Source organism: Chiloscyllium plagiosum, chromosome 27 (assembly GCF_004010195.1).
Source record: "Chiloscyllium plagiosum isolate BGI_BamShark_2017 chromosome 27, ASM401019v2, whole genome shotgun sequence".
In the NCBI taxonomy this organism is placed as follows: Eukaryota; Metazoa; Chordata; class Chondrichthyes; order Orectolobiformes; family Hemiscylliidae; genus Chiloscyllium; species Chiloscyllium plagiosum.
Genome location: NC_057736.1, coordinates 48,071,273 through 48,089,118, shown reverse-complemented (window position 1 = coordinate 48,089,118; position 17,846 = coordinate 48,071,273). Strand labels below are relative to the sequence as shown.

At 47.3% G+C, this 17,846-nt stretch overlaps 1 protein-coding gene across 2 annotated transcripts in view; it reads right to left on the bottom strand.

The window, feature by feature from the left end:
• The window catches only part of tinagl1 (tubulointerstitial nephritis antigen-like 1), a 103,819-nt gene that overhangs the window by 11,598 nt on the left and 74,375 nt on the right, over positions 1-17,846 (bottom strand). For both annotated transcript variants that reach the window (XM_043717968.1, XM_043717967.1), the window contains exons 7-11: positions 13,233-13,383; positions 12,325-12,508; positions 11,823-11,868; positions 9,513-9,636; positions 1,228-1,273 (exon numbers count right to left, since the gene is read on the bottom strand). In XM_043717968.1, the coding sequence (XP_043573903.1) occupies positions 1,228-1,273; positions 9,513-9,636; positions 11,823-11,868; positions 12,325-12,508; positions 13,233-13,383 (551 nt within the window). The remainder of the gene's footprint in view (positions 1-1,227; positions 1,274-9,512; positions 9,637-11,822; positions 11,869-12,324; positions 12,509-13,232; positions 13,384-17,846) is intronic.

Sequence of the window (17,846 nt, the reverse complement as noted above, 5' to 3'; positions counted from 1 at the left end):
CTGGAGCAGTGTGGAGTGGGCTGGAGGCCTGGAGCAATGTGGAGTGGGCTGAAGGCCTGGAGTGGTGTGGAGCAGGCTGGAGGCCTGGAGCAGTGTGGGGTAGGCTGGAGGCCTGGAGTGGAGCAGGACAGGCTGGAGACCAGAAGTGGAGCCGGGCAGGCTGGAGGCCTGGAGTGGAGTGGGACAGGCTGGAGGGCTGGAGCAGTGTGGGGCAGGCTGGAGGCCTGGAGCAGTGTGGGGCAGGCTGGAGGCCCAAAGCGGGGTGTGGCAGGCTGGCACCTGGAGTGGAGCGGGCTGGAGGCCTGGAGTGGAGAAGGGACAGTTATTGGAGTGGGGTCTGTTTTGGGCGATCAGCGACTGCGAGCCTGGTCAGACCATGTGTGTAAACATCTGTGCTGAGATACTGCAATTTCTTGCTTATCTGTAATTTGTTTTATTGACTATAATGTTTATCCTTTTAACTATGTCTTATTTATACTGTGAATCACTGTACATTAATGCAACTTCATTTCATTTTTATTCCACTTTTGCATCTAAGATTTGTACCTTGGTATTTGTACTTAGATTGTGTCATGAGAGGCAACATTGTAAACGTTTCACTGTATTCCCGTACTCGAATACACAGGATAATAAAGAATATTCTACTTTATTCTATTCCTGGGGTCTTTGATGGGGACAGTGTGAGAGAGTTTTACTTTAAGTTTAGACAAGTGGAGGAAGCTTTATTTCCTCTTTAAAAGATTAGAGAAAATGTTACTCTTAACTATGTGTTACCCCTGTCCTGAGAATGTTTGAGGTGGACAGTGTTGAGGGAGTTTGACTTTCAGTTATAAAGAGTAGAGAGGTACTTTACTCTGTATCTAACCCCATGCTGTTCCTCCTCGGAGTGATTCATATGGATGGTATTGAGGCACATTTAGTTTCAGTTTAAAAGAGTAAAACAAACTTGCCTTTGTATTTAACCCTATGCTTTCCTTGTCCCAGGTGTTTGATGAAGACAATGTCAAGGTAGCTTTATTTCATTTACTTTCAATTTCAAAGAGTAAAGGTAGCTTTACTCTGTATCTAACCCTGTATTGTACCTATCCTGGAGTTGTTTGATGGGGATTGTGTAGAGGATGCTTTACTCTGTATCTAATCCTGTTCTAATGTCCCAACATACTCCTACATTCTAATTGGGATAAAAAATAACATTGCGTTGTGTGCATGGTTGTAATTTCCACATACCCAGTATTGGCGAACCTGTCCATCGCGTACTTGCTCTTCACCCCACCTACAATAAGAAACACAAACAAAGTCTTCCAATTAGAATAGAATTTCACACTCCAACAGCAGAGCTCTACAGCCACCCTGTGTAATCCATGGAGGAAAGGTCAACATTGATTTGAGAGACTTCTCTTCCTCCGGGGCAGAATTTACTCAGTCAGTTGTTCAAACACCAATGGGAGTCTACACGCCTCAGAGAAACTCAATCAACAAACATTCATAGAACCACAGAATCCCTACAAAGTGTGGAAGCAGGCCATTCAGCCCACTGAGTCCTCACATTAATGAAGATGGTGGCAAAGCCATACAGCTTTCCTTAGCCACTGAAAGAAAATGAAGCAGTGAAGGTGATATCAGGTGGGAATTAGGGGTGTCAAGCCTCTTTGAGAGAAAGCAAGACTTTTATTTATATAGTGTCTATCATGGCAAAGAGATACCTCACAGCTGTACAGTTAACAAAGTACAAACATTGATGTGTTCATGGTGAGATCATCAGTTTCCATGATGCTGTCTAAGGGATAAATAATTGGCGTGGACTCTAGGGAAAATGCCTTTGCTCTTCTTCAAAACTGTGTACTGTAGCCCTGTCAACCTGAGTGTGGACATTGACAGTTTTATTTCACAGATGGCACAACAGGCAGCACGGCACTCCCTAGCGAAGTTTGCCGATGATACGAAGTTAGGTGGACAGGCAGGTAGTACTGAGGAAGTGGGGAGGCTACAGAAGGATCTAGACAGGTTGGGAGAGTGGTCCAGGAAATGGCTGATGGAATTTAACGTGAGCAAGTGCGAGGTCTTGCACTTTGGCAAAAAGAATAAAAGCATAGACTACTTTCTAAATGGTGAGAAAATTAATAAAGCCAAAGCACAAAGGGATCTGGGAGTGCTAGTCGAGGATTCTCTAAAGGTAAACATGCAGGTTGAGTCCGTGATTAAGAAAGCGAATGCAATGTTGTCTCTTATCTCAAGAGGGTTGGAATATAAAAGCAGAGATGTACTACTAAGACATTATAAAGCTCTGGTTAGGCCCCATTTGGAGTACTGTGTCCAGTTTTGGTCCCCACACCTCAGGAAGGACATACTGGCACTGGAACGTGTCCAGCGGAGATTCACACGGATGATCCCTGGAATGACAGATCTAACATATGAGGAACGGCTGAGGATACTGGGATTGTATTCGTTGGAGCTTAGAAGATTAAGGGGAGACTTAATAGAGACGTACAAAATAATACAATTGATAGATTCTTGTTGTCTAGAGGAATTAAGGGCTACGGGGAGAACGCTGGTAAGTGGAGCTGAAATGCGCATCAGCCATGATTGAATGGCGGAGTGGACTCGATGGGCCGAATGGCCTTACTTCCACTCTTATGGTCAGCACTGGAAGCCTAATTTGTGTGTTCAAGTATGGGCTGCATTCAGAATAGATTGGCTCAGAACCAGAAATGATACTACCCAAGGCTGAAATACTTGTCAAACCTATTCCTGCTGACAGGGAGACTGCAAGATCCCCTTTTCACTGTCTGGACCTTCACACGTTAACAATGGTCACTCACTGAGCTGGGCTGAGCTTGCTGTTACAAACTTAGACAAGAAATTAGGAGGACTTAAAGAGGCCATGAAATGTCCTTGGCAACAAGGAGTAAGTAGAATACCAAGGCATTTTATATATTTATTAGGAGAAAGTGAGGACTGCAGATGCTGGAGATCAGAGACAAAAAGTGTGGTGCACGAAAAGTGCAGCAGGTCAGGCAGCATCCGAGGACCAGCAGAGTCGATGTTTTGGGCATAAGTCCTTCATCAGGAATGTGCGGTGTGACGAAGGGGGCTGAGAGATAAATAGGAGGGTTGGGGAGGTGGGGGGCGGTGTGGGTGGAGGTAAGGTAGCTGAGAGGGCGATAGGTTGGGGGTGATAGTGATAGGTTGGAGGGGATGATGGAGCGAATAAGTGGGAAGGAAGATGGACAGCTAGGACAATTCAAGAGAGTGGTGCCAAGTTGGAGGATTGGATCTTGGATGAGGTTGGGGGAGGGTCCCAAGGCAGATGATGAGGCATTCTTCCTCCAGTCGTTGGGTGGCTAGGATTTGATTGGTGCATTTCTCCCAGAGATGTTCCCTGAAACATTCTGTGAGTTGGCGTCCTGTCTCCCCAATGTAGAGGAAACCACATCAAGAGAAACAGACACAGTAGATGAGGTGCAGGAAATTCTCTGCTGGATGTGGAAGGATCCTCTGGGGCCTTAGACAGAGGTGATGGGGGGAGATTTGGGCGCAGGTTTTACACCTCTTCTGGCAGCAAGGAAAGGTGCCGGGAGTACAGGGTTGGTTGGTGGGCCGTGTGGACCTAGTGAGTGAGTCACAGAGGGAATGGTCTCTGCAGACCGCAAATAAGGGTGGGGAGGGAAATATATCTCTGACGGTGGGGCTGATTGTAGGTGGCAGAAATGGTGGAGAATAATGCACTATATTGATTAGAATTATTAGATGCCCTTCAGCGTGGATGTCTTGGAAAATATTAAGTCAACAGGGCCTGGTGGGATCTATCCCAGGATACTGAAGGATCATGAGAGTAAATTGCTGGGGCTTTGATGGAGATTTTTGTATCCTTCTTAGCTACAAGTGAAGTCTCAGAACACTGCAGAATAGCCAATGTTGTTCCTTTATTTAAGAAAGTCAATAGGGAATTATTGGCTGGTGAGTCTTCCATCAGTCGTAGGGAAATTATTGGAAAGGATTCTTGGAGACAGGATTTACTGACATTTGGAGAAGAATGGATCTAGTAGGGATAGCTGGGCTTTGTGCTCGGGAGACCTTGGCTTACAAAGATCTTTGAGTTTTTTGAAGAGGAAGTAATGAAGATGATTGTTGAAGGCAGGGCAGTGGATGTTGTCAACATAGTCTTTGGAGTGGACAACAGAAGTAGATGAGGTGGTAAGGAAGGCATATAGCATATGTACCTTCATCAGTCAGGGCATTGAGTATAAAAGTTGATAAAAGCGCAGCAGGTCAGGCAGCATCCAAGGAGCAGAAGAATCGACATTTCAGGCATGAGCCCTTCCTCAGAAACCTGAAGAAGGGCTCATGCCCGAAACGTCGATTCTCCTGTTCCCTGGATGCTGCCTGACCTGCTGCGCTTTTCCAGCAACACACTTTCAGCTCTGATCTCCAGCATCTGCAGTCCTCACTTTCTCCTATAAAAGTTGATAAGTCATGTTACGACTATATAAGACTTTAGTTAGGCCACATTTGGAGTACTGTGTGCAGTTCTGATCCCCACACGTGAAGGCTTTTTAAGGATGTGGAGGCTTTGGAGAGGGTGCATAAAGGATTTACCAGGATGTTACCTGGATTGGAGTGTGTTTAGCTATAAACTCTGGTCGGGCAAATTTGGATTGCTTTCATTAGAGCATCAGAGAATGAGGGATGACCTGATAGAAGTACCGGGTGGATTCTCGGGACGATTTTCCTAATGTAGAAAGTCAAATACTAGGATCCATAGTTAAAGTTGAGAGGGGAAATGTTTAAAGGAGATATGCGAGGCAAGTTTTTTTTTAAAAACAGTGTGGGATAGGTGCCTGGAATGTGCTGCCAGAGGGAGATGGTAAAAACAGATATGATAGTAATGTTTAAGAGACATTTAAACAGACACATGAACAAGGAGAGAATAAAAGGATCTGGACCATATGCAGGCAGATGGGATTAGTTTAGAATGGCATCATGGGTAAGCACTGACATGATAGGCTGAAGGGCCTGTTCCTGCACTGTTCAGTGAAAATCAGGGCAGAATGGGCAGATTTGGGAAATACTTCGAATTGCTTCAATAGCCAGAGACCTTTCCCCAGGGCAGGATTGACTGGTACGAGAAGTCATAGTTTGAAGATATTAGGAGGAAAGTATAAAGGAGACGTCAGAGGTAGGTGTTTTACACAGAGAGTTGTGAATGCATGGAATGAGTTACCAGCGGTGGTGGTGGAAGCAGAGTCATTGGGGACATTTAAGCGACTGCTGGACATGCAGATGGATAACAGTGAGTTGAGGGATGCGCAGGTTGTTACTATATTTTACATTAGGATTAAATCTCAGCACAACATCGTGGGCCAAAGGGCCTGTTCTGTGCTGTACTTTTCTATGTTCTATGGTCACATGCCCAGCTCAATCCTGAGTTAAAACCTGATGACTGAGATTGTGATTTAGTTCTGTTCATTCAATCTCAGTTAATACTCTTATCCTGGTATAGATGGCAACAAGTTCTTCTTGAGATTTGGGGATCAGGAAAATGGAAATTTAGACAAATAAATCCTCACTCATTAAATCTGCTCATTAAAGATTGATGAGCTTCCTTCTCATATTGAAAGGCAAATACTTTGAGATAGTAAAAGGTTGCACTGAACCATATAAGCTCCGGCCCCAGTGTTTTTTTTACCAGTTTCAGTTCTAGCTTCTTGATAAGTGAAAGGAAAAGATGAATCCATCCTTTCTCCATTCATTAAGCTCACTTTCCACCAACAACAGCTGGAAGGGGTTAACCCCCAGCTGGAGGTCACTGTGCAGACTCCATCCTGAGATCCAACACAAAACAGGCAGAAGCCAGTATTTCCTGCAGATTTCTGCACAGGGACTTCACCTGGTACAAGGCTGGAGGAAACAGCTAAGCTGCAAGTCACTTATTTCACTGGGATCTTTCCTCAGATTGCAAAGACCACCCTCCATATGTTTATCAAATTCCATATCAACAGAAAGAACAGATATTCAATTCTGCTAACTTCCCTTTCAAAACACCTCGGCATTAAGCCCGAGATAAGGAATCCTTTAGTGTACATGACTCTGAAACAGAACAAATTTTATCACAGCAGATTTCACAATTAATGCAACAGAGCAAAGCATGGGTCTTCGTGCCAGTGCTAACAGTGTCATGGGGTTCCTGGTCAGTGGCAACGATTACACTGACATGTGGACCTCAGTCAGTACCAGTGATTACACTGACATGTGGACCTCAGTCAGTACCAGTGATTACACTGACATGGGGATGGTGGTCAGTGCCAGTGATTATACTGACATGGGGATCGTGGTCAGTGCCAGTGATTACATTGGCATGTGGATCTCAGTCAGTGCCAGTGATTACACTGACATGGGGATCATGGTCAGTGCCAGGGATTATACTGACATGGGGATCGTGGTCAGTGCCAGTGATTACACTGACATGGGGATCGTGGTCAGTGCCAGTGATTACACTGACAGGGGGCTCTTGGTCAGCGCCTGTGATTACAGTGACATGGGGATCGTGGTCAGTGCCTGTGATTACACTGACATAGGGATCGTGGTCAGTGCCTGTGATTACACTGACATGGGGATCCTGATCAGTGCAGAGGATTACACTGATATAGGGATCGTGGTCAGCGCCAGTGATTACACTGACAGGGGGGTCTTGGTCAGTGCCTGTGATTGCACTGACACGGGGGTCTTGGTCAGTGCCTGTGATTACACTGTCACGGGGGTCTCGGTCAGTGCCTGTGATTACACTGTCACGGGGATCGTGGGCAGTGCCAGTGATTACACTGACAGGGGGGGGTCTCGGTCAGTGCCTGTGATTACACTGACACGGGGATCGTGGTCACTGCCTGTGATTACACTGACAGAGGGGTCTTGGTCAGCGCCTGTGATTACACTGACATGGGGGGGTCTCGGTCAGTGCCTGTGATTACACTGACACGGGGATCGTGGTCAGTGCCTGTGATTACACTGACAGGGGGGTCTTGGTCAGTGCCTGTGATTACACTGACACGGGGATCGTGGTCACTGCCTGTGATTACACTGACAGGGGGGTCTTGGTCAGCGCCTGTGATTACAGTGACATGGGGATCGTGGTCAGTGCCAGTGATTACAGTGACATGGGGATAGTGGTCAGTGCCAGTGATTACACTGACAGGGGGGTCTTGGTCAGTGCCTGTGATTACAGTGACAAGGGGGTCTCGGTCAGTGCCTGTGATTACAGTGACATGGGGATCTCTAGTTTCCCCAGGCTGATCTAGTTGATCTTGGGCTCCCGATCTGAAGTGTCAGTGGAAGCAGATTCAATAGGAATGTTGAAAAGTAAATTTTAGCAACACTTAAAAATCAAAAACTTCAGAACTATAGAGAAAGAAGAAGTGAGTGGACCTAACTGAGTAGTTCTGTCAGAGGGGCTACACAAGAACAATGCCCTAAGTGACCTCCTCCTGTGCGAAATGGTGACATGGTTCTCAGTCAGTGACTAGAATGTTTGAAATTCCTGATGGTGATGGATACAGTTTATGGAGTTACCCATCATGGAAAACCAACCCTTCAGTCCAATTCGTCCTTGCTGACCACAAATCCTAATTTAATCTAGTCCCATTTGTCAGCATTTGTTCCTTATCCATATAAACCCTTCCTATTCATATACTCATTCAGATGCATTTTAAGTGTTGTAATTATCCATCTCTACCACGTTCTCTGGCAGCTCAGTCCGTACATGCTAACTTTGTGCTATGGAAGGTTATTGATGGGATAATGAGGTATCAGCAGCAGACACCCCAGAAACATCAGCTTTTACTGCAGAGCTTTGAAACGTGAAGAGAGGAGATTATCTCCTTGTCCATCTGCTCTGCACTCAGATCCACACTGAGTATCGTGTGAGTGAGTGTGTGTGCGTGTGCGTGTGCGAGAGTGTGTGAGAGTGTGTGTGTGTGAGTGCGTGCGTGTGTGTGTGCGTGTGCCACCATAATCTTTCCACACACTGCTGTGACTGGGGATGCTACTATATATCGTTTTTGTGGAATGGAATAATGTTATCACTCGCACGTAGACAAAACAGCTCAGTGCTCCTGGTCTCACTCATGCATTATATCAGTCAAAGGCAATCCTGTTCATATGCAAAAAGTGCAAAGTACTTTAAAACAGACCAGGAGATTAAAATGCAACAACTAATACTCGGCTAGGAACATTTTGCTTGATATTAGTGTGTATGGAGAATCATTACATTCTTGATTTTTTATTTATTGGTGGGTTTCGCTCATTTTTAGATGTCTCCATGTTCTTTGTCTGGAATACCTCTGGACATTTTTACTTGTCGCCCTTTTAACCCTTTTAGCTGTTGTCCTGATTCATTGGCATAAATTGTTCTGAGTCATTGCAAACAACTTGTTCTCTATCTAAAAGCACAAAAGGTGGACTGGTGATCAAGTCATAGCTGGTTACGGTTAGTGAGGATCCACTGGAACCAATATGCAAAATGTTTCAACCCCTTTTCTGCCTTCAAAGTTGTTCAGCATTGGATGCTGCTGGGCTAACTCATCTTGTAAGAACCACATAGAGCTCAGAAACCAAAAGGACAAACACGTGGTCAACTTCAGTTCATCTCCAACGGCAAATGAAAACCACCAACCCATCTCTCAATCCTTTTCCCACTTACATTAACCCAACTCATTCTGGAAATTATTGACACTCCTGACTTTATTTAGTCACCCAATCTGGCTTGACCTTTCTACATATCATATACAGAGCTGGAACACCCACATTTATCAGACTTGTCCCCCATCGTGACATCAGCAGCTTCTTTCTAATCCATGTAGTTGCAAATTACTACGCATGCTGGAATCTGTACTGAAAACAAAACATGCTGGTGATCACAGCGGGTCAGGCAGCTTCCATTGACAGAAAGTAAGCTAATGTTTTGAGTCTAGATGACTCTTCATCAGTGCTTTCACTCCATGGATGCTGCCTGGCCCGCAGTAATATTCAGCACTTTTTGTTTTCAGTAGTCTTTCTAATCCATGTTGTGCTCTGGCCAATTTTGTGCTTGGACTTCGAAGGCTTGGCTAGACCTCTCCTCCCTTGGTTCCCATCAAGAATGTGAAACAACAAAAAATTCCTATTGAGGAACATGGGGAACTCTGAACATGGAGAACTCTGAACATGGAGAACTCTGAACATGAGTGAAAGGCACTGCTCAATAAAAAGACAAAGAGTGCAATGATTCCCTGGATGCGCTAATATCAAGCAGTGTTCCTATTTGAGGTTTAGTTATTGCATTTTAAGCTCCTGGTCTTGCAGTCAACTGTTGAAATATTTCTCTATTTTATATGTGAACCAGATTGTCTTTGACTGAGTACAAGACAGTGAGATAATTGTATCAATTATGAGAATGTTGTTTTGAATCTCCATGAACTGCCAATAATTCTTCTTGGATTTCATTTTATTTGGACCAAGACCCCATACCAATCATTCCTTACCCTGTGATTTTAACTGAGTGTGTCCCGTGTCTGCGGAATGTCTCCGGTTTTTCAGCCATTGTTGGTGTGTGTCTGTAAACTCCGCTCTTGTACACAAAGAAGTCTTCATGTACTTCCATCAATGCTGTAAGAGCACACAAGGGAGGAGTAAGTATTCATTCTCTAAACTCATCACAACTTCCTCATCACACCCTCACTGGAACCCCACAGGAAACAAACCAGTGTTCTTGCATAATCTCACCACATTCCAACTGTAGTGTTACCACCCACTGTCAGTTAATGCACAAAAAAAGGCTGATCCATACTTGGGTGCATCCATCAATGCCCATTCCAGGACATTCTCTGGAGGCACCTTTCTCAAAAATCATGGCTGCTATCAGTGACTTCACACAACAGTAATAAAAGCTGTTCTTTAACTCCTCCCAAAACAACATGTATACCCCAAGAAAAGAAACTTCCTAATGACTATGAAGATTTCCCAAAACCCTGAAGTTGTTAAGAGCACTTCCCAATCGATTATACCTTCCACCACATCGGTATGACATACCGTGGTCCTAGCCCCGCCTAACCAGCTACACATTCCTAACCTGATCACAGGCATGTCTCATAGTGAGCTGGCTCTGCATAAGACTGAGGCGTAGATTAGGATGTGCCCAAAGGCAATGATGGCCTTATACTTTGAGGTCAAAGGTTATTCGATTTAAATTCACATTATTAATGGCAGGAAGTCCAGGAGATGCTAATTAGTTTCAAATGTAGATTAATTAAGAAGTCAATGCTCCACCAAGCTCATCTGACATAGGGAGGGGCAAGTAGTCAGCGCAGGGTTCAAGCAGCAACTGCATCAATTCATCCAAGGTCAAGGCTTAAGGATGATGATATCAGGTGAGTGAGCATTTGCCTTTAGAGTTCATCAGTAGCAAAAATTCTCAGACTGTCAAGCATTAGTCTAACCCTAACCCCAGGGCAGCACAGTGGCTCAGTGGTTAGCACTGTTGCCTCAGAGTGCCAGGGACTGGGTACAATTTCAGTCTCAGGTGACTGTGTGGAGTTTGCACATTATTGTTGTGTCTGTGTGGGTTTCCTCTGGGTGCTCCCGTTCCCCCCCGCAGTCCAAAGATGTGTAGGTTAGGTGGACTGGCCATGCTAAATTGCCCTTAGCCGGATTAGCCATGGGAAATACAGGGTTACAGGGATAGGGTAATGGGGTGAGTCCTGGTGGGATGCTGTTCAGAGAGTCAGAGGTATGGACTTGTTGGGCTGAATGGCTTGTTTCTAAACTGTAGGGATTCCATGAATTCATAGGTAATCCACCAATGGAAGTACTCCTAATTGGCATAATATCTATTAGATCCATGCTGAGGATCATTTACAGTATGGCTGTAATATCTTGTGACAGCAGTGCTGCTCCTACAGTATTGCATTAGGACTGCCAGTTGACCATCTCAATCATTCCAGGGACTTGAATCCAAAATTTTCTGACCCGACATGCAAGAATTCTATCAACAAACACAGATAATATGGAAGTAGGAGTAGTGGGATATAATCACACAAATTTGTGGTGCGAGTTACGCCAGAGACAGCAGCACAGCAAGGGTTGTGGGGTATATCCCAGCATTACTGCAAGGGCTGCGGGGTGTATCTCAGCATTACAGCAAGGACTGCGGTGTATATCTCAGCATTACAGCAAGGATTGCGGGGTATATCTCAGCATTACAGCAAGGGCTGTGGGGTATATCTCAGCATTACAGCAAGGGCTGCGGGGTATCAGCATGGCTGTGGGGTATATCCCAGCATTACAGCAAGGTCTGCGGTGTATATCCCAACATTACAGCAAGGGCTGCGGGGTATATCTCAGCATTACAGCAAGGGCTGCGGGGTATATCTCAGCATTACAGCAAGGTCTGCGGTGTATATCCCAACATTACAGCAAGGGCTGCGGGGTATATCCCAGCATTACAGCAAGGTCTGCAGTGTATATCCCAGCATTACAGCAAGGGCTGCGGGGTATATCCCAGCATTACAGCAAGGTCTGCGGTGTATATCCCAGCATTACAGCAAGGGCTGCAGCGTATATCTCAACATTACAGTAAGGGCTGTGGGGTATATCCCAGCATTACAGCAAGGTCTGCGGTGTATATCCCAGCATTACAGCAAGGGCTGCAGCGTATATCTCAACATTACAGTAAGGGCTGTGGGGTATATCTGGGTGACAGTGAGTGTCTGTTATATTTTTGTTGCACTGTATTAAAAGATCTCTGCTTCTCCTGAGTTGATAAACCATGAGAGGTTGAGCTCAGTATCTCCTACCTTGCACTGGCCCATTCTCCATTATTTCTTTCATAATTTCCTTAACCTGTTGAATAAATATTTAATTACATTAGAATAAAACCAAAAGCCTTCACTGATGTCTTGCTGACATAATAATCATTTGTATAAACCCAAACCTCACTACAGGGCTGCTCCCAGATGCTGGTAAACAACAGGGATGCTGAGCGGTGGCCCATTCAGGAGGGGAGCTGGTCACCCTGTGCTGCACAGGGGCACATCTGAAAATGAGACTTTCCTGGCAGTGGGATGAAGTTGACTCGAGTGAGACAAAGCACGAGAATGTTGTTTCAATCTTTAAAAGAATAACAAGGTGAAGTGAATTGTAAAAATTGCTAGGTCAGAGTGTGGGTGAATGATGATATTCAATGAGGATCTAAACTGGCTCATATTGATAGCACTTTCCTCCTGTAGCTACACTGACAGCGAGTGCTGAGAGCCTGAAGAGGAGAGAAGGCTGGGCTGACAACTCCAGAGTACTCACGTTGTTAGAGAGGCGGTAAGGTGGAGTGGATTGATAGATCTGGTTTGTGTGGCTGTAGGGATTGGGACAAGGCATTGTTGCCTGTCTCTTGCCACGGCCAGCTGAGCGAGTGAACATCATACACTGGCTGCTAAGCTGCTGCGTCTCAGAGCTGGAGAATGGGTAGCAGGCATCTGACACCACCCTGTAGGAACAAAACAGAAAGCAGTGAACGGCAGAGCTTCAAACAAGGAATATCAATCAATTATCCAAACCTAACCAGTGACTGGGTAAGAAGGTCACAGCAAGAGTTAATGATTTCCAAATTTAGAAGTTCTCAAACGGAGGAATTGTGATGCGTAGGAAAAGCTATTGGCATGACAACGATGAAGCAAGGTCCATGGATTTGCAGATTGGTATGAAAAAATAGAGTAAGAAAACAAGTACAGAATGATTCTGGAAATGAGTCTCATGAAGAAGTGATCTAGTGCTGTAAAAGGAGCTGTCACACTGACAGTCCCCACAGAGATAAAATTACAAATAGAGACAGTAGCTTTGGGAAATGAAACAGAGGTGACAAACAGAAGCAAATGTTCTTGTGGACATGACATTCTGACAACTGCTAATAAATTCATTACATACCAGTGTCAAAAATTTAAAACAACTAGTTTGGAGCTTATTTTGAGTATGAAAGATTATACAAAGGAATAAACTGAAGCTGGTTTGTTTTGGAGGTGCATATAGTCAGTTATTTCAAATTATAAGTGCGCAAGCATTGGCTTCTGTTGTGTCCTTCACTACCTGCATATCTGCTGCGATGGAAATCTTCCACCTTAAAAGTACTTGACATGTAGGCTGTGGAACCGCTTAAAGTCAGTTTATGATCTACAGATATGATATGATGACAGACAAATATCTCGGGTACATACCCACGCCGTCTGAGGTACCACCAAGCACCATCGACTCGCCCGCCATGACAGCCTTTTTGATTGCGGGTGTTGCACGAAATCAGATTCTGCGGAGATAATGCTGCTGTCATGTGACCCATTGATTGGATGGAGATTCTGTCAGATGCCACGGCTAAGGGTCAAGGAACAAACATCAAATAAGCTCATCAAATATTATTCTTCAGTGAGATATTACTGATTCCTTGCACACAGTGTCACTGTTATCTTCTATAATCGGCACTGAGACTCTCTAAAATCCCTCAAAGCCCACACAATATTATCCACTCAAATGTCATCACATCCCGCACTGTGACACTCACTGAGATCCCCCACATCCCGCACTGTGACACAATGCAGGGTGTGGGTGATATCAGTGAGTCTCACAGTGCGGTGTGTGGGGGATATCAGTGCGTGTCACAGTGCCTAGTGTAGGGGGATATCAGTGCAGGGCCTGGGGGATATCAGTGAGTGTCAGAGTGCCCACTGTTGGGGGCTATCAGGGAGTGTCACAGTTCGGGGCCTGGGAGCTATCAGGGTGTGTCACAGTGCGGGGTGTGGTGGATATCAGCGAGTGTCACAGTGCGGGGTATGGAGGATATCAGCGAGTGTCACAGTGCGGGGTGTGGGGGATATCAGTGATTGTCACAGTGCGGGGTATGGAGGATATCAGTGAGTGTCACAGTGCAGGGTGTGGGGAATATCAGTGATTGTCACAGTGCAGGGTATGGAGGATATCAGTGAGTGTTACAGTGCAGGGCCTGGGGGCTATCAGGGAGTGTCACAGTGCGAGGAGTGGCGGATATCAGTGAGTGTCACAGTGCGGGGTGTGGGTGATATCAGTGTGTGTCACAGTGCAGGGTGTGGTGGATATCAGTGCGTGTCTCAGTGCAGGGAGTGGGGGATATCAGTGAGTGTCACAGTGCGGGGCCTGGGGGATATCAGTGTGTGTCAGAATGCGGGATGTGAAGGATATCAGTGCGTGTCACAGTGCCTAGTGTAGGGGGATATCAGTGCAGGACCTGGGGGATATCAGTGAGTGTCAGAGCGGGGTGTGGGGGGATGTCAGTGACTGTCACAGTGCCCAGTGTTGGGGGATATCAGTGAGTGTTACAGTGCTGGGCCTGGGGGCTATCAGGGAGTGTCACAGTTCGGGGTGTGGGGGTTATCAGTGAGTATCACAGTGCAGGGTGTTGGGAGATATCAGTGCGTGTCACTGTGCAGGGTGTTGGGAGCTATCAGGGAGTGTCACAGTGCGGGGTGTGGGGGGATGTCCGTGACTGTCACAGTGCTGGGTGTGGTAGTTATCAGGGACTGTCACTGTGCAGCGTATGGGGGTTATCAGTGAGTGTCACAGTGCGGAGAGTGGGGATATCAGTGAGTGTCACAGTGCGGAGAGTGGGGATATCAGTGAGTGTCACATTGCCCAGTGTAGTCAGATATCAGTGGGTGTCACAGTGGCCACTGTTGGGCGATATCAGTGATTGGCACAGTGCGGGGTGTGAGGGACATCAGTGAGTGTCACATTGCCCAGTGTAGGGGGATGTCAGTGAATGTCACTGTGCAGAGTGTGGGGGATATCAGTGAGTGTCACAGTGCCCAGTGTTGGGGGATATCAGTGAGTGTCACAGTGCCCAGAGTTGGGGGATATCAGTGATTGTCACAGTGCCCAGTGTTGGGGGATATCAGTGAGTGTCACATTGCCCAGTGTAGGGGGATGTCAGGGAGTGTCACTGTGCAGCGTGTGGGTGATATCAGTGAGTGTCACAGTTCGGGGTGTGGGGGTTATCAGTCAGTGTCACAGTGCGGGGTGTGGGCAATATTAGTGAGTGTCACAGTGCAGGGTGTTGGGAGATATCAGTGACCGTCACAGTGTCCAGTGTGTGTCACAGTGCGGGATGTGGGTGATATCAGTGAGTGTCACAGTTCGGGGTGTGGAGGTTATCAGTCAGTGTCACAGTTTGGGGTGTGGGGGATATCAGTGAGTGTCACAGTGCGGGGTGTTGGTAATATTAGTGAGTGTCACAGTGCAGGGTTTTGGGAGATATCAGTGACCGTCACAGTGCCCAGTGTTGGGGGTTATCAGTGAGTATCACAGTGCAGGCTGTGGGGGAATGACATGTGAGTGTCACAGTGCAGGGTGTGGGGTCTATCAGTGAGTGTCACAGTTCCCAGTGTTGGGTGTCCACTCTGACACTTACTGATATCCCCCAGGCCCTGCACTGATATCCCCCTACACCAGGCACTGTGACACGCACTGATATCCCTCACATCCCGCATTCTGACACACATGATATCCCCCAGGCACTGCATTGTGACACTCACTGAAATCCCCCACATCCCGCACTGTGACACTCACTGATATCCTCCACACCCTGCACTGTGACACTCGCTGATATCCTCCATACCCTGCACTGTGACACTCACTGATATCCACCACACCCCGCACTGTGACACTCACATAGCTCCCAGGCCCCGAACTGTGACACTCCCTGATAGCCCCCAACAGTGGGCACTGTGACACTCAATGATATCACCCACACCCCCACTCTGATGCTCACTGATATCCCTCAGGCCCTGCACTGATATCCCCGTACACTAGGCACTGTGACACGCACTGATATCCCCCACACACCGCACTGTGACACTCACTGATATCCTCCATACCCTGCACTGTGACACTCTCTGATATCCCCCACACCCTGCACTGTGACACGTAGTGATATCCCCCACACCCCGCACTGTGACACACACTGATAACCCCCACACCCTGCAGTGTGACACTCACTGATATCCCCCACACCCCGCAGTGTGACACTCACTGATATCCCCCCACACCCCAAACTGTGACACTCACTGATATCCCCTCACAACCCGCACTGCGGCACTCACTGATATCTCCCAACACCCTGCACTGTGACACTCACTGATATCCCCCACACCCTGCACTGTGACACTCACTGATATACCCACACCCTGCACTGTGACACTCACTGATATCCCCCACACCCTGCACTGTGAAACTCCTTGATAGCTACCAACACTGGGAATTGTGACACTCACTGATATCCCCGACACCCCGCACTGTGACAATCACTAATGTCCGCCACACCCCACACTGTGACACTCCCTGATAGCCCCCAGGCCCCGCACTGTAACACTCACTGATATCGACCCAACAGTGGGCACTGTGACACTCAATGATATCGCCCACACCCCCACTCTGACACTCACTGATATCCCCCAAGCCCTGCACTGATATCCCCCTACACTAGGCACTGCGACACGCACTGATATCCCTCACATCCCGCATTCTGACAAACACTGATATCCCCCACACCCTGCACTGTAACACTCGCTGATATCCTCCATACCCCACACTGTGACACTCACTGATATCCCCCACACCTCGCACTGTAACACTCGCTGATATCCTCCATACCCCGCACTGTGACTCTCAGTAATATCCCTCACGCTCCGCACTGTGACACTCACTAATATCCGGCACACCCTGCACTGTGACACTCGCTGATATCCCCCACACATCGCACTGTGACACTCCCGCACACCCTGCACTATGACTCTCACTGATAACCCCCACCCCCCGCACTGTGACACTCACTGATATCCCCCACACCCCGCACTATGACACTCGCTGATATCCTCCATACCCTGCTCTGTGACACTCACTGATATCCTCCATAACCCGCATTGTCACACTCACTGATATCCTCCATACCCTGCACTGTGACACTCCCTGATAGCCCCCAACAGTGGGCACTGTGACACTCAATGATACCCCCCACACGTCGCACTCTGACACTCACTGATATCCCCAGGCCCTGCACTGATATCCGCCTACACTAGGCACTGTGACACGCACTGATATTCCTCACACCCCGCATTGTGTCACTCACTGATAACTCCACACGCGGCACGCTGACACTCACTGATATTCCCCACACCCCGCACTGTAAAACTCCCTGATAGCTACCAACACTGGGCACTGTGACACGCATTGATATCACCTACACCCCGCACTGTGACACTCACTAATATCCGACACACCCCGCACTGTGACACTCCCTGATAGCCCCAACCCCCGCACTGTGACACTCACTGATATCCTCCAACACTGAGCACTCCGACACTCACTGATATCCCCCAGGCCCCACAATGATATCCCCCTACACCAGGCACTGTGACACTCACTGATATCCCCCACACCCTGCACTGTGACACTCGCTGATATCCTCCATACCCCGCACTGTGACACTCGCTGATATCCCCCACACCCCGCACTCTGACACTCACTGTTATCCCCCTACACTGGGCACTGTGACACTCACTGATAACCCCCACACCTCGCACGGTGACACTCACTGTTATCCCCCACACCCTGCACTGTGAAACTCGCTGATAGCTACCAACACTGGACACTGTGACAAGCAACGATATCACCCACACCCCGCACTGTGACAATCACTAATATCCGCCACACCCCGCACTGTGACACTCCCTGATAGCCCCCAGGCCCCGCACTGTGACACTCACTGATATCCTCCAACAGTGGGCACTGTGACATTCAATGATATCGCC